Below are 22,147 nucleotides of genomic sequence, written 5' to 3' on the forward strand. Positions count from 1 at the left end.
CAGATAAGCTACCCAAGGAAGATAGTTTTGTTATAAAACCTAAACCATGCATTTTATAGAGGAAGACAGCTCATTTGTACTGTTAACCACATGGTAGAAAACAACGTCAGCCTTATCCCTAATGGTCCAGCCAGGTGTCACAGCTTGTTTTCGTAGTTGGGAGCTGCAGCAACATGTTGCAGTTGTCCTCCCATCAGTTTGGGAGGATGATAAGAAATATTACATCTCCTGTAGATGCAGAGATGTCACAGGTGTAGGCAAACCTTACTTCTGATTTGGCTCCGGACCAGTGTCTGCTGTTTCACTAGTCCATTTTTACAGTGTGCTGTTCTGTCAACCACACTGGTACCAGAACCGTGTGGAGTTATAGTAACTGTAATAGAGTCTTTTTTATGGATAAGTTATTTCACTGATGCCCTCCTTAGTGTTTTTTCACAGTAAAACTTTGTGTTGCCTTTGAAAGGATGAGGGTAGAGAAAATTCTTTTTGATTTAGTCCATGGTTTATGCAGGTTTCGTGTTAGATGTTTTTTGTTTAATAAATTCTTTGTGTTAGTAGTCTTTATAATAATAGTATAATATAATATAGAATAATATAGTAGTATAATATAACGATAATACAATAATGCCTAAATAAATACTTCTAATAGTTACCATTTTCAATAAAAGGTTAGTGGGTACATTAATTTCTCCTTGTCTTAACACAAAATAGTTCTCTGAACAGTGCTCAGCTAATTCAGTTTTGACACGGATGGGTTCTGCAGGAGCTCAGACCAATAATTCATGATGCCTACTTTATTTTTTGTTTTAACTCTGACTTTCTGGCTGCCGATATATGTAAACATGTACATTTGTTATGAAACTTCAAATATCTCTAAAATAGGAGGAGGACATGAAGGGCAGTGGATATTAAAGACATGTTAGACTAACTGTGCAAGTTGGTGATTTTCATGAAACTGGAAGCCTCTCTCTTCCCGTAGAATGATGATGTTCAAAATACTGAAGAGCTTTTAGACAGCCTTGGCCAGCTGCTTAAAAATTATCATCTTTTGTTAAGTTTAGTGGGCAAAACCGCACCTAGTAACAATGTTAATTACTTTGGAAAAAGTACTACAGTGCTGGAAATGGATTATTCAGATGAGATTCGTTGATTGATTAAAACTTCACATCTGCATCTGAAAAGTAAACAGAAATCACTGACCTGTGTCGGGTGAGATTGGATGAGAATGATGGCAGCATTTCCTTCTTAGCTGATACTGGGGATAGATTCATAGTCACTGTGGATGGATCTGATTGTAATTCTTTGTTGTTGTTAAATGCAGAACCGTTCCGTAATTACAGTAACCCTGCAGTATACGCGGTATCACAGAACTCCGTTTGTCAGAGAACTAGTCATAGGTTGGGCTTGCTTCTTTAGTATTTCTTAATGGTCGTGAAAGCAACTGCAAAATAACGAGAAGTTTTTATCCCTTGGTTTTGGACTTCAAAATAGTAGTAATGGTCTTCAGTGCTTATCTCCAGTTCCTGCCCTTAGCAATGGGGCTTCTTGAGAGTGCAGTTGTGTGTGTCTCTTTATCTTTTATGGGATATCTCCTGTAAAAGGTGAAAAATCCAAACCCCAAGCTCTCTATTTCTAACTTCTTGCAGTTCTATTATAGACAAAAAATGCTGGAAAGGCTTATAAATATTAAAACGGAGAGGCAATTAAAGCCTGCTTATCTGTGTAAACTTCCTCCAGTTTAAGACCTTAGAAAATGTCTTTAATTGTGTCACCACCGAAGTGCAAGTAGGTGTTCCAGCTAACCAGTCTAGTCGTTGTGAGACTGCCGTAGCCAAATTGCGCGGCTTCTGCTTTATTTGAACTTGCACATTCTTGAGTGGTTTTAAATTTCTAAAATGAAGTGATATTTTAAATTTTTCAGGTATTTAAAGATAATTGTTGCAGGAGAGAACTACTTGCCCTTCAAATATACTGCAGAAATGAAAACAAGGGCTGTAAAGAACAACTATCTTTGGGTCAATTACTGGTAAGTAATCTAACATAGTCATAAGCTTCCTTTTGAGTTAGAGAGTGAATAGAAGTCTTGCAAATTAAAACCCCAATCCATTTCTTGACTTGCTCACACTAGTGGTTAATCTGATTTATAAATTTATAAATTTGGCTTTTAGATGAGCTATAAGGAATTGCAGTCAAAAATCGTGTTGACTGTGTGATGCTAAAGCTCAGAAATGTAAATGCATGAAACAAATGAAAACTGGAGGGAAAACTAAAATAGGGAAAAATCTTAGTGTGTACTTCACAAATGTGAGAAATTTGCATTGCTTTTTGGTGTGTTTTTATTTTTATTTACCAGTCTTAATCCTCTCATGTAAGTGGTGGTTTATGTGTGGAATTAAACCTTTGGCCTCTCCAGACTTGTACAAAATAACTTGTAGCTTTGTTTCATGAAGGCATAACTTAACAGTAATCCAGTAATTTTAACAGTCGGAAGGGATGGCTACACAGCAGTCTGCAGTGAGATGTGTAGGTACTTAAACTTGCTTTGAATGAGCAGGCTCAGGTACTTAAATAACTTAAGGGCAGCATCTATGTTTATGTGGAATAATATACCTTGAAAAAGAATCCTTACCTTTTGTTTAAATAGCCTGTGTGGAATTTTAGTATAAAAGTACCTTGTAGACATCTATAATAGAGTGAAATTTGCTGTCCGGGTAAATGCACTGTAAAGTCAGAGGTGTACTCCCGAGTAGATTTGCTAGTGTTTGCTCTTGCACAATATAGTGCATCAAATAACTTTGCTTACTTTGGTTCTGAAGTTATTTAATGTGGAATGTCTCAAAGGATGGAAGACCTGCACAAAACTTAGTTGGCTTGGCTATTTTTTTGTATCTTTCAGATGCATTTGAAAACTGATTGTCAGTTTGAAGAACTCTCGTGTCCTCATGCTGATTGCAAAGAGAAAATACTGAGAAAAGATTTGCCAGACCATGTAGAGAAGACCTGTAAATACCGGGAGACAACCTGTAAATATTGCAAAAGCCAAGTCCCAATGATTATGTTGCAGGTGCAGTATTTTCTTGTGTATACAGAACAAGATTCATACATTAATGTGAAATAATAACTCTTCTTGTGCTTCTTTGTAGCTGCCAGTAGAGCCTTGGCCAGCATTAGTAAGTCAAAAAAGAAAACAGGCTTACTTTCAAAACGTCTTTTTTTTTTTTTTTTTTTTTTTTTCCCCCCTGCAAAAAGACCAGCTACTGCACTGACTGGGAAACTTTCTTTTTTCTGATGTTCAGATACTGCACTTAAAAGAAATTCAGACACACTGCATAATATTGATACTAAAGCAATTTTTGTTCTGCTTTTTCATTTTGCTTAAATTGATATAATAAATGCAACTACCATGATAACAATTAAATGTTGGGCAGGAAAAGCATAAGCATAGCAAGTGACTGGAGAAATAGCATCTTTCCATATAATCCTTCTCGGGTGCTGTGTGATCTGTTTACGAGAGGAAAGGAGGAAACAATGCAAAAAGAAATAGTGTTTTGGCATAACTAGCAATGGTACATGATAGGCCCAGGCCACGTTACCGCTGTTCTTGGCATATAAGTAGGTTGTCTGAGAAGCAGCATGTTGTGAGTTTGAAGTATGGAGTGGAGGTTGAGAAAGTCTTACGTTACACATGGAATTGTAACTTGTCTGTGTTTGTATTGTTTTGCATTTAACTGTATTATGCTGAATCTCTCTTGCTGTAATTTTAACTTTTTTTTTTAAAATTCTGCTTACATAGTTTGACAGTCTCGGATTTTGGACCTTTTTTAGTGTAGTAAGAGTGATGAGAATTTAATTTTTATTTGTGTTTTTGTGTATTGTTTGTTAGGTGAAGTCTCACAACGATAAGAAGCATTATTTGCACAGAGATGCCATTACAAAAAGGCACAGGTGGAATCTCACCAAGTTCTCATTTAGATCTGGCTTTCAATTATTTGAGTGTATATCTGCAAGGGCTGGTACTTCAATAATTGTGCATTACCTAGTATAAAGTGGCTCAGATGTGAAAATACATGGAGAAAATAGTTTACACTGTTTACTCTTGCACATTCTGATACAGAGGTGAAACTGTATTTAGATAGATTATGGATGCTGTTCTCACAGAATTTTCTTTAAGCTGGGAACTGATGTAAGGCAAAGAGTGACATTAAAAAATGCATAGTGTCTTAACAGACAAAATCAGGGAATATTAAATATGTTTCGTTGTACAAGCTGGATTTCCACATCCAAGCAACATTCTCACAGGTTCCTTGTAGGCAGTTTCTTTTTATAGGGGCAATGTAGTTAAATTTTTGAGTCTGAAATCATCCTTACGTCTTGAAGAATATAGCACTTTGTTTTAGTGTAAGAGCTCTCTCTTTTATCAGATGTTGATGGATTTGACATTTATGAAATCTTTGAACTAGCGGTAGCTTTCAAGATATTCGGAAGCTGAGACAAGTTTTAGTCTATCAGATTTTTAATTCACAGCGAAACCTATTTTAGGCATACATGCTGGGAACAAGAATGGCGTATTACTCTGAAGAACAGAAAATGTTTTAAGTGTTTTAAATGAAGTAATTGTTCTCCAAAATCTTAAGTGGTGTGATTCTGAGTTGTTTTAAGAGGTAATGGAATTGCCTTATCCAGACCGCCAAAGAGGTTAAAATGTAGCTTTATGTTCAGGTGTCGCTATTTTGATTGTACTAAAGTTGGTACTGCTGTTCGCCTGGCCTTAAAAGTTCTAAACAAATCTGCATTTGTAAATCAGAACACTTCCAAGGAGTGTTACATATTCGCATGTTATCATTGGCTTATCTGTTTCAGTACATAGGAAAAAAGGACAGTTTTACTTCCATGCTGCTTAAGGGTGCAGAAAGCTCCGCAATTGGCTGCCATTTTTCAGTTTTTTTGCCTAGATTTTTAAAAGTTCAGTGATTACAGAAATGCAGATGGTTTTATTTGTTGTTGCCTGATAAAATGTTACCTCATTTTACTTTGGTAATGAGAATCAGAAGCTTAATGAGACTGTACGTTTGAATCAAAGGCTCCTTTTGACTTCTCATTTGAGTTTTGTCACCCAGAGCTTGAGTTCATCTCTAGCTTCTGTAGCCTAAAATTTTCGCTAATGTAATAACGACTGAAGCAGGCCTTGGTGACTTGAACTGAAAATGGAGATAGAGGGAGCATACCGAGAAAAAAGGTATGCAAATGGAAACAAAAATAATTTTACCGGAGTATGTATGGTTCATGTCTTCATAGAATCCCATGACCCGTGCGGTAGGAAATCCCCGTTGTTGGAGGCAGACTCTTTAGTTAATGATGTTAGTACACATTTCTTCAGATTGCATTTGTCTTGCCTGCACTGTCTCTAGGCAAGTTAACTTCTTAATTTATTTTCTTTTGTTTAAACCATCGAAAAAGTTTGGGGGTTTTTGTCACAAAGATACCTTTTCCATCCTGCAACTCCCGGCAGACAAAGATGGTGCATTGCTAAAACAGAAATTAGTAGCCTGAAATGCTTCTGAGTTGTTAGATTTTTCTGTGAATAATCCACAAAACTGCTTGGAAGTGCTTCTCCTATAAAATTGATGCTTGGGCAGTAGTGGTATGATACAGATGTGGAAGGACAGCATTACCTAGTGCCTAGGCTCTTGGCTGCCACCCTGGCCACAAAAAGGCTGTCCGGGCAGGCCCTGCCAAGGCAATCTGGACTCTACTCAGTAGGCCGAAATACCACTGGGCTGACCGGGACGGCCACTGAGGAAGGCACGAGACATTGTCACCTTGCTCCCTTGTCACTGCCCTGCAACCAGACCTGTTCTGAGTGCGGCACTGGCTTCTCTGGGCAGCCATATTAATATCCTGCCTTGCCCTCATCTGTGCCAGGTGCCCTGCACGTGGTGTTACCCATATTATGTGCTGCATTTGGCTCTTGGTTTTGTGTGCTCGACTGTGTGAATTTAGCTGGAAGAGGATGCTGCCACTGGAATGGGATATCCTGAAGTGATTGGAAAGGCTCCCCTTGGTTTCAGTGAGTGGGCCTTGGGATGTGGAGTGAAGAGGACTAGACAGAGGGCTGAGAAGAAGTTGTGTGTTGCCTTTTTATCGTGAACCGAGAGTCAATGTCATAGCCTTTGCCAGATAGTTTGGGCAGGTTAGAGAAGAGAGTGAGTTAAAATCAGGGAATGAATGTTAGAAGGGAGCATTATTTTTCTAGCCTTGTAGTTGATAAACCATTACAGACGTTTGTAGGGCAGTAGGCTCCTGGAGCTGCACAGCAGCACGTGATGTCTCTCTTCAACCCAATGACGGACGTGTTCAGAATGAGGGAGCCCAGGTCCAACCCTTGAGTCTGAGCAGAAATGGTCCTATGGGCTTATCAGAAGAGTCCTGCATTTGCCTTGACAGAGGTTACTCTGGGGAGAGGTGTTGTCAGTCTGTTAGCATTGCTCCTGGCTGGGTATCCAAGTCCTGCTGAGGAGGGACTGAGGCTGGCTCCTCACCCCCACATTTTGGGAGGCTGTCCCAGCTCTCTGGCTAAGGAGCAACCTAGGCTTAACTTTGTTCTGTCGCTATGACTGCTTACATGTGCTACACCAAGTGAACTAGTATGAATAAGAATCATAGAATTGTCTAGGTTGGAAGGGACTTTCAAGATCATTGAGTCCAACCATCAGCCTAACACTGACAAAACCATCACTAAAGCACGTCCCTAAACACCACGTCTACCTGTCTTTTAATTACCTACAGGGATGGTGATTCCACCACTTCCCTGGGCAGCCTGTTCCAGGGTTTAATAACCCTTTCAGTGTAGAAATTTTTCCTAATATCCATCCTAAACTTCCCCTGGTGCAACTTGAGGCCATTTCCTCTTGTCCTGTCACTTGTTACTTGGGAGAAGAGACCTACCCCCAACTCTCTACAACCTCCCATCAGGAGGATGACAGGATGGACTGCTTCAGAACAGCATACCTGATGATGTGTTTTTAGAAGTGAGGAGGTATACATTTTCAAGTATTTGCAAATTTATGGCAGAGTTCTGAACTAAGGTCTTTCACATCTGAGAGCTTCGGTCTCCTTTATGTCTTGGTTTTATTTCCGAAGACTAGACATCATTACTGGGCAAAAAGGGCATGCTATTTCTTCTTCCTTTTCTAACCAGCTTATAAATCTAGACCTTTGTTTCATTTGCTTTTCTTAAGTACCAGAAATTAAAGTGTTTGTTTCAAGTTGAATGGGACATGTCACTCGACATGACATTGATTTCTTTTTTTTCCAGATATTTCATTTTGGTGAGGAAAACTGAGAATCAATATAAATTTAATTAGATTGGGCCTGATTTTCTTCCTTCCCTATGGTGATATGGTTTGACATCTGTACTGAAGTGTCTGTCATCATCAAGGTTCAGATCAAAATGCCTGCCCAGCATCATGATAAAATTTCAACATCTCTTTGAACTTTGGGTGTGTAACAGTGAGACTAGGTATCAGATGTTTGGGAATCAAAATTAGAAAAGAATTGGAAGGGGACTATCTGTACTTAGGAAAGAGAGATTCTCAGAGAGGCGGCAATGTACATTTCTGAAGAGCTTCTTCATGCGCTGTATGCCCTTACTAAAAAGGAAATCTGCAGTGGTTCTGCTCGCTCTTAAAGATGCCCATTTTTGTGAGTTATTCTTAGGGAAGAAGACTTGACTTTTATTATTGTTTCATTGCTGTAAGTAAAAACAATAAAATGGGAAGCAAATAGATTTATTCTGTGTGGGAAAACATGAGAAACCCCTTATTTTTGCTTCAGAATATCAACACATCTATCAAAAACATAAACTGATGTTTGAGCAATTGGAGTTCTGTAACTGCACAATTGGGATAAGCATTGAAATAAATGTTGTGTGGTTTTTTTTTTGTTTTTTTTTTTTTTAATTATTGTAGGATGCTTTTCTTTGCAGGTAAGTCCTCTCCTTAATTTTGGAGTAAGAGTTGATTTGTGGTCTGTTTGCTTTTTCCTCTGTAGAAACATGAAGATACAGACTGCCCGTGTGTCATGGTTTCATGTCCTCATAAATGTAGTGTTAAAACACTCATGAGGAGCGAGGTAAGAAGTCATGCCCAGTGTTGTCCTGAAAAATTAAATAATTTTTTTAGTAAGATCTCGCAAGAATTTTGCCAGAAGCCGTTTCCTTATTTAATAAGTGTGAGATCTAAAGAAAAGCTTTTTCTACCACACAGTTAAGTGTGATAAAACTGAAATATTTTTAATGATTTCTTGAAAAACTATTGAAAAAGAAATAATTTCTTAGGTTTGTGTCTTTATAACACTTGGCTTGCCCAAGATTAACGCATGTCTTTCCTGCTTTCATTTTTACTAGCTCTCCCCCTGCCCTTCCCCAATTTGAAGCGTTTGTTGAGGACAATAGAGCAGCATCTTGGGGTAGTTAGCTTACATTAAAATAAAAAGAGATAATTAAAATTTAGTGCACATTGACAACAGTTAGTAAAGACTAGAAAAATCATATAAATGTGTAGAATCATTCAATGGAAAAACTTGAATTATGATTAAATCTGTTAAATTTGGGAAAAAATAACAACTGACACTTCAAGAATTAGTGTAGGATACAGGGTAATAGGAGTCCAAGAGCCAGATCCAACAATACATACAAATCTCTCTTAATGTAGAGAAGCTTCCAGTAAAATATAAGACCAGGTTTAAAAAAAAAAATTAAAACCTGTCTTGTTTGAAGAGATCCACATTCTTGTACATTAAAAGATACAAGTAGCATCTGCCAAAGTCGATGTGCGTTATTTTTTTCCTAAAAATAAAACTTACTCACCAAGGATGGGGAAGAGCTTATTTAAGTCTTCAGCACTCTGGAAGCCTCACTTAAGGAAAGTTAAGTTTCTGATCTGAGGATAAGCTTTTCTCTTTTCACGGGTACTTACTTCCTGAGTTGGATTCGTACTATTTTTCACTTACACTTGTAAATTGTAATATCGTGTCATAGTTGCACAAGGCACATAAGGCAGTTGCCAAACACAGGGGCAGTCTTTTCCCCCAGGATAATGAAATATAAAATATATGACAGATGTTGTACCTATTAAGAGAAACTGCGCTGCTAAGAAAAGAGAAAATATGTATACTGAGCCAATTCCGTCAGTGCTTACTTCTGAGTTTAGATCCCAGTTCTGGAGCACTCGGGCATATTCTTAAATCTTGACTTCAGCAGTTACTTTGAGAAGAGGTATATCTGAGTGCTATTAAGATTTGACCCATTAAAGCCTGGGTTGTTACACATATAGTCAGAATTGGGATCTGAAACCATTGGTAGGAAAAAGAACTTTAAACAGTCATCTTGCCCTGCATCATCTGTTGCTGTATGTTGCTTAATTTTTTTCTGATACTGTGAAAATGTATATATTACTTAGCTGCATGGTTAGGGACAACGACTCTAATGCAGAAAATGGGAAAATGCCTGCCTAACAGTTTGAGAAAATTCTGTAGTGTACAACAAGTGAATATTCTATTGCAGAATAAAAGGCAATTTTTCATGTTTAATTCATAACTCTTTGGCAGAGTTCTAGTTTTGAGAAGTTGAAAATGTGGCGTTCTTGTAAAGCCTGTTATACCACATGTCTCTCTCTTATTTGGTCTTATTTTTTTTCTGAACCACGTGTCTTTTGAAACGATACTGTGAATTTCTATGGATAGCATTTAGAACATCATAGGTGTATATCAGAGATGAGTGACGGCTTGCATCTCGGTATCAGATTTTTAAAGACTGTCCTGTCTGTTCCAGAGTGACACGTTCAAAGCAGAACTGGTTCCCCACTTCTTTCCATGGAGGTGGATGAGCTGAGTCATGTGGGGCTTATGGTGTGGGAATTTCAAATGTGATTTTTGAAACCCAAAAGAGTAATGCCAGCTGAGGAGCTAGACTCTAGCTCTTGTCTGCTTTGTGGGAAATACAAGGAGAGTGTTTGTTGCACCATCCTATCCAAAAATGGCTCTTTGCTCCAACTTTTAGGCAGTTTGCATCCAGCTGCTGCCCTCTGTGCTGCAATGGCTGCTGTCTGTATATACGTATACGCTTCTGTGAATTGGTTTATTTTTAAATGAAAAGTGGTCTGTGCTCATAATAATCCAAGATATTGGAATAAATCTCAATCTGTGAAAAATGCAGGCATTTTACTAATCAATTTTAGTCCTGTGTACTGCATTTTTTAAAGTTACTTAACTGTACCTATTCTAAAACTCTTTGTCTGTTCCATGCAGTACTTGTTTAGTCTTTTTTGTGTAATTTAACCATTAAATTTAGGCACAGAGAATTGCATGTTATGTTTTGAAAAATTGGTTCTTCATGAAATTAGGATTAGAAAAAATGTACTTTACTACAGTGAAACTGATCTTAAGACTTGCTCAGAACACCAGTAAAAAAAATTACTTGTTGAGAAAAGATTAGTCATTTACTAAAGTCAAATGAAATCATATGAATAATTGTAGAGTGTGTTCTTTTTGTTTGCCTTTTCTTTTTTTTTTTTTTTAATTGGGTTGCCTATTGAAATAGTCTTTAGTAGAAGTTTCACTGTATATTAAATGTATCACACTGTATACTGTATCGGCATGTGCGTGTGGTTTACATATGTGTATATATAGTAGTTGCACTTTAGGCCAGACTGGAGAAAATATACACACGTGTATTGTATGTTCTGCAAACGGCACACAATACAAGCCTGATAACCTGTGCCCTTTATGTTTTGAGCATTATCATGCAAACGTCTTTTGCCAAAACTCACATTTTTTTCCTATTGCAGTTGAATGCACATTTGTCAGAATGTATTAATGCCCCAAGTACCTGTAGTTTTAAGCGTTATGGCTGCACTTTTCAGGTCAGTATATAACAATTATACTTCCCAGTTGATGAAAGTCTGCAAATAGAACCTTACTCTTTGACGTGAAAGTTCTGGACTTCTCTAGTCTCGGTTAAGAAAAAGTCATCAAGTTGCACCAAGTGATTATGCAGCAGATGTTTGGTTTTGCCTTTTAAAAATAAACAATGTAAAAAGCCCACACGTTCCTGCAGTGGTTTGGGAGTTCAGTTACGGGGTACATCTTGTTGAAGTAGGAAGATGATACATTTGAAGAACTTTTTAACTTAGAATAAAAGGAAAGTCATTTTTGTTCTTCAGAAAATAGACTAGTAACTTCAGTTGTTTCTATGAAAGTACTTAATTCCTTGAGCTAAGTATGTTTATATTTTCTCTCATTTGTGTGTCTTAATATTTTTATTAAGGTTAAATATAGGTTAGAGCACTTAAAACATATATTTTTATGTGCATTCGTATGTCTGTGTGCACATAGGTGTGTAATCAAAGCATAGCATGAAATTTATTTAAAAGAAAAAAAAGTTTTAGATTTTAATCCTGGCAATCCCTGCAATATTTTAAAAAAGAAAAAAAGGCCGAACCTCGGAGTTTATTATTCCAGTCTCTTCCAATATTCTGCTATCCTTACCATATATCTTGAGGAGTTTGGATGCTTATATAATGACGAGATTAGTCAGGAAATTTCAGAAACTGCTGACAGGAAAAAACGGGGTTTATCAGATAGTGCGATTCATTTGTTAGTCCGTGATAACTTAAAGAGACAAGAACTATAAGCAGCAACACTTCTCAATAAACTGCTTCCTGCAGGTATTTCCAGGTTCTTAAATAATGAGCATTCATCATTGTAAGTGTTAACAGTAATGCTCTTAGTGGTAGAACTGATCAATGCTGTAACCCTGCCCACTGTTATGTCGTATGTATTGCCATTCATTTTATGTATATGTATGTATATGTGTGCATATATGTACATATATCCACATATATATTTTTAGTATTTTATATAGAGTACATACCTTGAGGATCATTGAAACCCTTTCAGTTGCTTTGCAGCGTAACTGCCATCAAAGCTAATATACTCTGCATTGCACAACACTTACTGAGGTAGGTGTAATGCAACACAATACAAATAAAGTCAGTCATATGGTCTGCATCTTATGTACTCTGTATATGATCTGTGTGTGTTCTGTAAACTTTTTATATAGTGGTTATTTGTAACAGCATTTATAGGTTGTGCAGAGGCAGCATATCTGACTATCATAGAGCAATCACGGTAACATCTTAGGATGACAAACTAGGCGTTGTGATATCTCTCAAAGTAATTTATAAAGCTGGCAGTTTCCAGTGATGATAAATTTATCTTAAATATTTGTCTTTAATACTCAACTGAGGGAAAATTTAGTGCTTACGAAGCTGTTCATGAAATACAGCAGAAGTTTTAAATTACGGTTTGGGGAATTGGACGTTTTAGGTTTTGTATGACTCAAGAGTTTTATTGTGCTTTATTTAGTATAAAGCTACACAGAAGACTCCAAAATACAGTTCATTTGGTAAATCTTGTTCATCTTTATTGTCTCTGACGTATCAAACACACTGGATGGAGATATATGGCAGTTGTATAAAACACTTGCTATATTAAATGTATTCCTGACTTTTGTAAATTCCCAAGTAGATTTCCCTTCTCTCTACGGTTCTGCAACGTGCATCCGTGAACCAAAATATGTAGTGTTGGTTCGATGTCTTGATATACTCTTTCTTTGTAGGTTTAAAAGAAGTGGAATTGGCTAAAATGTATAAATTCTTTGTTGTCACAGGGAACAAACCAACAAATTAAAGCACATGAAGCCAGCTCAGCAGTGCAGCATGTTAACTTATTGAAAGAGTGGAGCAATGCTCTAGAAAATAAGGTATATCTTCTACTCACTTCTAATTTTCATTGATTTCTTTAAATCATATAAAAGTACTGGAAGAAGCGCTTTTTTTCTGTTTAATAGCTGTTCAACAGCACAGCTAAAGCACTAATAGGCTCCAAAAGCAATCAAGCTATTTAGCATATCTGGTACCTTTGTTATAATAAAATGCTGTGAGAAACTTGGCTTCGCAACTCCATATACGATTTTCCTCATTGGTAACTTAATTAAAACACTTTCTTCATACAGATAAAAAGTCCAGTATTAAATTTCCTCTCTGAGCTGCCTTTTTACAAAAGGGAGGGTTCAGAAGGCTATGGCAGCGCTATGAGCTGTATTTTTGCTACCTCAGTATTTTTCCAGAGATAACACGTTATTAGAAATACCATGTAATAAACTGGTTATTTATTTTATTTATTTTTGTTCTTGCTTTCCAAACTGAATGGCCTGCAAAGGTTAATTAAATTAAACATACTGTAAGTCATGGACATGATGATTTCTGCTTTAGTGCTAGATCAGAATGAAGTTCGTGTTGCAGTGCTTCCTTGGGACTCCTGGTTTTAGAATGTTTGGGATTTGAGAGATGCTGGAAATCATATCAGTGTCAGCTACAATCTTGTGAATCATTTGAATGACTTAACCGTCTGTTTTGCAAATAAAATATAAGGCTTTGCTTAAAAAATACAAAACTTCATAACAAACCACAGTTTTCTTAAATCTTTTTGAAAAAGTTTTACATAGCCATTAAAATAATGCTTCCGCTTTTTTTTGGGGGGGGGGGGGGGCGGCGGGCGGGGAATCCCAGAATTACTAAGCTATTCTACAAATGCAGGCAGAAGAGTCAGGAGCCCATTCAGATTTTTCTAGAATGAGTTAAATAAAATGCCAGTGTAAACTCGGTGGCAGTTTTGATATGTGTGGCTTGTGACTTCTGTCATCTCACAGCATCTCTCTAGCTCAGGTTTAGCAAACTCTGTCTAGAAAGCGTGTCCCCTTCTTGGCCTCCAGTGATCTCTCATGCTTGGGTTTCCAGCAAGGTCCTGAAGCTGCAGTGAGCATAGCTTTAAAGCAGAAGTTAACAGGAACAGCAAAATATGATTTTTGTCCCAAGCACTTTTGTCCCTGGACTTTAAGCCCCGTAAGGAAACCGTTGAACCTAGTGAAGGTCTAGTGTAGTTTTTTAGACAGAATTTTTACTACGTGTGTAAGTCTTAGTTTGATGATCAAAAACAATACTTAAGTTTGCTTTTGCACTCGAATCTCTTTGTTAATGTAGGAACTGTACATTTTTTTGGTTTTAACAGATACAAATTCATATCCTTAGTTCTTTTTTCAGTAGTCTGATTTAAACTGTACAATTTATTTTACATCATAGGAAAAAACCACGTTCCTTGTGACTTCCAGAATAGACCATGTTCTGCCTTTTGTCAGTGTCCTGAGAGGTGCTTTGTCATTTAAAAAATGCCCAGCAGTTCTATGTTTGTCTCTTATAGAGCTAAGAGAATATTCACTTTACTACTCTTTTATGTTAAATTTTTGTTTCAACTTTCATTTAGGACATAACTGCTTATCATTGTTTGTCCATTTTCTTTTTTTCTTTTCTTTTCACTTCCTGCTTTGTAGACTTCTTCCTATTCATAATAAAGAGTTGAATCACTGGAAATCCCAAGACCATGCCAAGTTACCAGAATAGCTAACCACATATCATATGTCAGTGACATTATTCTAGAGGAGGGTAACAAAATGATTTGTAACTTCATTGATGTTCTCTTCTTTGAGAAAAAATTAATTGATGCACTGAAGAACAACGGCACAAAGTTAACTTAGCTGATGAATATCACAGAAATCTTGGCCCTTCTGAAATCGGTGGAAGTCTTGTTGGTTTCTGTAGGGTCAAGATTTCTTTTGGGGTACTCGCCATGATATGTATGGAGGCGAAAGGAGAAGTCGCCTTCTCCCAGTCACCATGTTCTTTAACAGTGCTTGAAGAGTATGCAAACTGAAAGTCTTCAGAGCTGCAAAGCTTGTGCCGAGTGATGGGTTTGGTATTTGAAGGGGGCTGTTGGCAAAGAGTAGTAAGAGAAGGTCAGATGTAAAATCTTGAATCAAAACTTTGTGGGGCGAATTAAAATCCGGTGTTTTGTTCACTCTGTGATGCGACAGACTTGCAGACTGAACTCCCACAGGTTTTGTGATGTTGGAAATAATGACGTGAACGTAATTTTGTGGCTTCGTCACATTCTTAAAGAAATCTGGTATAAACTAATTTTTCTTTTTTAATATGCGACTTAAATCTGGGACCTGTCTGTTTTAATCCAGCTCTTTGTGGCGTTAAGAGGGTTTCTTCCATTCTTTTTTAGTAATCAATAATAAGCAATAGCTGAATTTGAAAGACTGCTGAATAAGAGCATGCTTTATTCTAGCAATATTTCAAATATGACAAGGAAATAAAGGAAGCTGATGGATGCAGTTTGTAAATGGATGCCATGTTTCCTTTACCCCGTTTTTTAACTCAAGTTCCAAAGACTTACGCCAAATGCAATTAGGAAACTATATTTAGTGTTAAAGATTTCTTATTCACAAGTTACCACCAAACTACAATTACAGACTTAGCAATGACAATTCTGTATGATTAAGGGCTGCAGGACATAATTCTATTTTTCTTCTGTTCTGTAGAGCTGCGTGGAAAATCTCAGTACGAGACAAGCCCACGTTTTGTAACTTGTACAAAAATGGAAATGTAATGTTAGTGACACAGAGTGTAACTGCCGTACGATTGGGAGGCCTGAGGAGGAAACAATGAGAAAAGGGGAATGTAAAGATCACAATTAACTAAAGAACTCTGATTCATTAAGGAAAAGGAGTATGCAAAAACCTTAAGTGGCTACCTAGCAGATCTGAAGTATGTAGGAGGCAGGGGCACTAGTTTAAATTTAAACTTGTTCTTGAAAATTTTCCCTAGTACCTAGGCATGCATTCCTTCAGTCTCGAGATTGTTTCTCTCTCTGCACTGGCAAAATTAGCTTTGTCTTGTTTCTGTTGAGCCTCTTCTGCCAGCTTTTCCATATATAAAATGCGGAACTAATGCATGTGTGTATATGCACACACGCTATGCTGTATCGAAAAGTAGATATGCACATATATTGTGGTATCTCTATATTTTTGGGCCCTTGTCTGATGAACCTGCCTTGCAGACTTTGTCAGTCCTTTGTCTGGTTTAGGCTAGTATAGAGATGGAAATTATTTGCCTTTTTGAAGTGGCTGGCCTCTTCAGTCTAGGAATGCAGGTGACACAAGTGATTCGATTATGTCTGATGAGAGGGCAGTTAGGGTGGTGGAATTCTACGGTGGTACCCACATCACAGTTAAAATGGCTTAACCTCATACTAGCCCACCTCATCTGTATTGGGGGTGGGGGGTAGATTTTTTGGGGGAACACGAAGCATCCAAGTAATTGGTCTTAATGTGGAACGTTTATCAAGATTTCCCTGGGTCAAAAATGGTGCTGCTTCTTATCCATATAAGGATCTATCTGTGGAACTAATCAGGGCATGTCCAAATGTCATTTTGTGTCAAGTGTTTGTTTTCTATGTTTTTACCACCAAATAATCTTGCCTGGTGAAAAATGAGATTTTTTTTTTTTTTTTTTTTTTTAAAAAAAGCAACCCACCACCACAAAGTAACCCCCTGCCCCAAACCACGTTAATGAGCAGAGCACAAAATAGCGTGACAGAGAGTATTACCATATTACTTTCATCCTCAAAGAGATGAGATATATGATATTCTTCTAACAAGGCTCGTGTTTTAAAATCAGAATGAGTCACTAATGAATGAATTCATAAAATGTCAATACAGAGAGAGAATATAATCTGCAGCCTGTAGTTCTTTAATCTTTTCTACAAGTAGGCAGCATTGGATTTTCCTTCAAATGCATGGATCCCTTCTGTATTCACTCATTTCAGGAGTTCTCATCACCATCACATTCTGTGAAGCCAAGCCAATCCTATACAGATGATGTTTTTCCTTAAATTTGCTATAGATCAGGATAGATTGGAGTAGGGGGGGAAGATGAATGCGTCCCTTTCCCAAGTAGATTTTTTTCTGGTATCCCTTCTGTGCAGGGCTCGAGTTCTTCCACTGGTCTAGAGCTAAATAGGTTGTTTCTTCCAAACTCCAGGCAACTCCCAAGTCAGTTAGTGGAAACCAGGAAACCAAGCCATTAAATAAATGGAATAAAGAAAACATTATGCTTAGACACAAGTTTTTTTGCTCTTTGTCTGTCCCATCTGCACTTTCATTAGCCAAAGTTGTACCGACACCACGTTGTGGAAGTGCAAAAGTAGCAATTGGAAGGTTGGGGTTTATTTATTTATTTGCAAGACATGGAGAGAGATTTTACTAGGATCTTATCCCTTTCATGTGTGTAAGATAGTTTAAAACTAACAAAGTTATAGGTATTTTCTTAACAGACTTTGGCAGGAGTAATTGTAGAATTTTTTCCAGGTGGCCTTGCTCCAGAATGAAAGTTTGGAAAAGAACAAGAGTATACAAACTTTACATAATCAGATTTGTAGCTTTGAAATAGAAATTGAAAGACAGAAGGAAATGCTGCGGAATAATGAATCTAAAATACTTCATTTACAGGTAAGAAATTTAGAATCTCCCCATTAAAGCAGAAATGGTAGTACCTTCTGTTCTGTGCCTTTACAGTTGTGAAGTGAGGTGTTCGAATTAAAAAGGGGGGGAGAGAGTTTATTATAAGCCTATTCTGATTTATTTTTTTTTTAATTCTTCTGGTCAGTAGATGGTTTGTTGGAGTAAGATGCTTCATCAAAACACTGCAGTTGCCTAGCCTATGTTAAAACAAAACCCCTGTTTAAAAAGAGAAAAGACTGAAAACAAAATTATAAATCTTACCTGAAGAATAATCATAACTATTTTTTCTTCTCTGTGAAAAATAACTGCTTGAGGAACTACTGTCCAACTGGAGGACAAGATTAGCACCTTAAAACTGTCATATATAATGTATATTTCTTTTCTACTTGCTGGTATTTTAAAAAATATTAATCATGAGTGAGATCAGTCTGGAATGGAATTAATCCAAACGTAGTACGATGCATTTAAATACACTTCTTAAAATCCGCATTTCTGTTGTCCTCCTCCCGAGGAAAATGTATCTAATTGTTGCTTTGCCAGTAGGTCTGAGTTTCTTATTCTGTGGTCTGAATCACCTGGCCACAAGCCAGCGTCAAACTGAAAATCCTCTGGATGCACTAGCGTGGTGCTTTAGCCCCCAAGCTGGAATTCTTTGCTTTGCATTCAGAGCTGACGTGGAATGTGGATGCTGGGAATTTGTGTTAGCTTGCGTGATACTAACAGCAATTAGGGAAACCTCAGGAGATATTTAGCAAACTATTCTGAAGGTATCGTTTACAGATTGTTTTAGTATGTCTTGCTGCTAGAATATCAGATACCTGCTTTAGCATCCAGTGTGAAGGAATGTAAATGAAACAATCTTTTTCACTTACTATTCACGTCACATGTTAAACTGCAAATGTTGATACCCGAGAAAGATCTAAATATCCAAACTAGAGTATGGATAAAATTCAGAGGGTAGCACATTCAAGAACTCAGAGCCTTGAGTCTCTCAATGTTGGTTGTATAAGGGAACCTTTGAGTTTGGCAACAGCAACATTTCTCCTCACAGCACTTATTTCTTTCCATGTTCTGCCCATGTAGTAACCAGTTTAGCCTGCCTTAGTCATTGTTATTTGGGCTGATGATAGTCTGGGATCTGGCTGCATGCTTACAATATTGCATTCTGAGACTGGGAAGCTAATCCTTGTATGTATTGATATTGCTGATTGAATCTACTAGGAGGTAAGTTAATTTGTAAGCCTGGGGTTTTTACACATGCTGTCTCAATAACCAGTGATGAGACGGGAAATGTTAAAAAACGTAGAGCAGAGTTTTTCATGATTGTCTAGATGACAAGTTGCAATATCTTTGATTTCCTCAAGCTGTAAGTGTTAGCAAAATCAATTTTCAAATGGTTTATGTTTAGGAAAAAACAAACCACAAAACAATATGGTTGGCAGACTGCAACAGGTGGCTTTTTGGTGATAATAAGCACTGGAGAGGATGTGTTTCGCTCTTTTTTTTTTTTTAACCTTTTTTTTTCTTTTTTTCCCCGTTCTCCTCATTACTTCTTGCCAGCTATTTTAGTTTAGTTATTTTAAGCCAAACCATGCTTTACAGCTAGTTCAACCTGATTTCCTTCCATTTACTGAAACTTCCTGGTTCAGCCAGGTTGTTAAGGGCATCCTGGAAACACACCTCAATTTGGTTTTCCCCAGACAATAGGATTAGGCTCCTTCTGTTGCTACGAGGAGTTGAAGGAATTAGTTACCTGCTGTGAGCCATTCTTTTTCTGGGTTGCATCGAGCAGCCATGGCGTTACAAGAGCCACAGATACTGCCAGTGTAGAACTAGCCAATTCAGGTCTGGCCAAGCGTTATGTGCTTAGTGCCCCAAGTTCTATACGTGCTAGTAATTTCTAGTACAGTTTCGGTATTAGTTGCCTTCTTTGGCTTAGGAACAGATGTTTCACTGAGCACAACTGGGCATCATCTGCACGGCCAGGCGTTTAACACAACTCATGTAAATGCATCAAAGGTGTCTGGGCACTGGCAGGAACCTCAACCTTGAGATGTTTTGAGATTAATTTTCTGTATACTGGTCTCTAGGGGAAGTGTTTTTACCAAGAGAGTATGTGATCCTGCTTTGACTGCTGTCTTGTGGAAAGGAACCTTTCACATCCAGTGTCTCTGACGAGTGTATGGAAGCATGTTAGTAACCCAAGTCTTAAGCTGAGTGTGGACATGAGGTACTTAAAGAAAATGTGACCTTATGAATATAAAATGATTTGATCGGTAATACATTCCTTCAAGGGAGGAGGATGTATGATTCGTTTTCCCAGTCAAGTAGTACTTTTGGTTCCTTTTCTGGTATGATCTTTAGCTTTTGGGTTTTGCTCTATCAGTTACAATGGAGAGGTCCATTAGGAGCACCTGAAAGAGAACTGTGAATATAGCTTTCTTCAGTTCCTCGTGACGTTTTCTAAATTCTTTTAGTAATAGTAGTGCTAAAGTTCTGGAAATTGTTTATTAGAAATGCCAAACCGAGATGAAAATCAACATCAAGAAGAGCCCTCGATGATTTGCCAGGCATATAACTCTGGATTAATGATCTGGAGAGGTCAGTTGGTGGAATAAAAAGTGCATGCAGAAAATTGATATGTACTTGAAAATTTATGAGTACAGTGTGAGACATCTGTGTGCTTTCTGATGGAATAATTAGAGACAGTGAAATTCTCCAGTGCTGTATTAAATTCAGATTTAGTACATCAGTATCTCCCAGCAGTGAGGGAGGTTGACTCCCTGTAGGATAGAAAGATAGAGATCCCACTGCTTTTTAAAAACAGAATACAAGTCTATTTCTCATTATTCTGTATCTCTTGAATTCTCATGAAGAGGTACAGGAGATAAAAGACTACATGTTTGCTAAAAACCAGAACTGGTTGTGCGTGTACAAAGGTAAAATGTTGCACACAGGGTGATGGAGAGAAGTTGGTCCCTAGTAACAGCTTTTAGTAAACTTCTCCCCAAAGAAGAATAACTTAGAATTCTTCTGCATCTTTACCACTTTCCAAATTCACTTAAAAATGTATTTATTCATTTTGTTTGATAGTGTGTAAGTGCCAAGAGGTCCCCATTGGAAATCAGAGCATCTCTGTGTGAGGCACTGTACAAGCCCATGACCGTGTTATTGTTCTTGCCTTGGAGAGTTCATGCTCTGTGTGAGCCGAGGAAAAAGATCAGGCTGGGGCACACCTTGAGTTTACTTTTTCACGTGAACTGTGAATTAATGACCAGATCTTGTGGCTCTGCTCGTACAACATTCATTCAGGCCATTCCACGGTGTGTTTCCTTTTTGTATGTATAGTGAACAGCCCTTCCCTAATTTATTTTCTGATTTTCGTCAGTTCCAGTGAGAGGATGTGATTGTGTTGGTAGCTGATGATCACTGCATCCAGGCAAGTTGCTTCATCTAGTTAATGGGACGAAGCCCCTGCATTTATGATTCAGTACACAGCTTTCCTTCACAAAGTCGTAAATTTGCAAGTGAGATATATAAGCTTGTTTTAAAACTCCGACATAGAAATAAATAGTTAATCTTGGAATATGTTAGATTACTCAGTGGTTTTAAGAAACAACAACATAAAACACTCCTAGAACATGATTTTGCTAGCTGACTTATCAAATTGACAGCCTTCAATTAATTGTTACAATCTTTCAGTATAACTGAAGCCGCATGATTAAAAGCAAATGCCTAAAAGGGGAAATGAAGGTTGCGTGAGGCAGAAGGGTTTTCCCCATCAGTGGGGAACATTGAATCCACATGGCTAACCAGAAGGCAAATGCAAAATAACTTTTATTTTCTTGTTTTGTACTCAACTGCGACTTTTTTTTAAGAAGTGAAAAATTATTTTTAAACCTGTTGGCACTATATGATTATAAACTGTAAAGTCAGATTTGGAATTTAACTGTAGGTGGTAGCAAAAGTAGTTTCTTGTCTCAAAAATTTGTGTTATCATTTGAACTTCACAACTGGTTATGAGGTTCTGGCTAAAATTCCTGCTAGTCCAAATTAGCTGTGATAACGTACCGTGCTATGTATTTCTTGCACCAGATTTGAGGCAGACTGGGAAATATGTTCTCCTTTATATTTGTAATAGACTGAGGTGCTTGCAATGTCCCGCTTTTGGAGAATACCAGCCGCCTTATGTATTTATTTTTTTTCTTGAGTATTACATTTCATGCCTTTCTAAAATCAGCTGGGTTTTTTTTCTTTGTTTTCTTAAAAAGACTCAGCCAGCAAGCACTTTCAGGAGGGTTATTCAATTTAGGAAGTAAGGGTGGGAATTTTAAAAGTGCTTACGGGGTTAGAAGTGGTAGTTTTGCTTACGCTCTTGAGGACTTCTGCTATGGTTATGGGCACATAATAACTTAGGCTTTCATAACTGATTTATGTGAGCTTGGAGCTTGCTAATGCCGCTGTATCTGCACGCATACGTACTCCTGCTCCGTGTGTGCAAGAGTACTGATGTTTTTCTGGAGGGGTAAGTTATTTTGCTATTACTCGATGATAAACGCATGCACGTGAGCAGCCAGTTGATTCACATCGTGGTAAGTTGTTCTTGTGCCCATACTTTGTTGCTTAAGCACTCTGACACGAAACCCAACAAATATCAGCCTATAATAT

At 37.5% G+C, this 22,147-nt stretch overlaps 1 protein-coding gene across 11 annotated transcripts in view; it reads left to right on the plus strand.

Annotated features, from left to right (window-relative positions):
- The window catches only part of TRAF3 (TNF receptor associated factor 3), a 75,053-nt gene that overhangs the window by 43,242 nt on the left and 9,664 nt on the right, over window positions 1–22,147 (plus strand). For 8 of the 11 annotated variants that reach the window (XM_063333098.1, XM_063333099.1, XM_063333100.1 and 5 more), the window contains 6 exons: window positions 1,922–2,026; window positions 2,897–3,064; window positions 8,050–8,130; window positions 10,845–10,919; window positions 12,728–12,820; window positions 17,327–17,467. In XM_063333098.1, the coding sequence (XP_063189168.1) occupies window positions 1,922–2,026; window positions 2,897–3,064; window positions 8,050–8,130; window positions 10,845–10,919; window positions 12,728–12,820; window positions 17,327–17,467 (663 nt within the window). The remainder of the gene's footprint in view (window positions 1–1,921; window positions 2,027–2,896; window positions 3,065–8,049; window positions 8,131–10,844; window positions 10,920–12,727; window positions 12,821–17,326; window positions 17,468–22,147) is intronic. The other 3 variants (XM_063333107.1, XM_063333108.1, XM_063333109.1) reach the window with 3 other exon arrangements.

This window comes from Chroicocephalus ridibundus, chromosome 4 (assembly GCF_963924245.1).
Source record: "Chroicocephalus ridibundus chromosome 4, bChrRid1.1, whole genome shotgun sequence".
Lineage (NCBI taxonomy): Eukaryota > Metazoa > Chordata > Aves > Charadriiformes > Laridae > Chroicocephalus > Chroicocephalus ridibundus.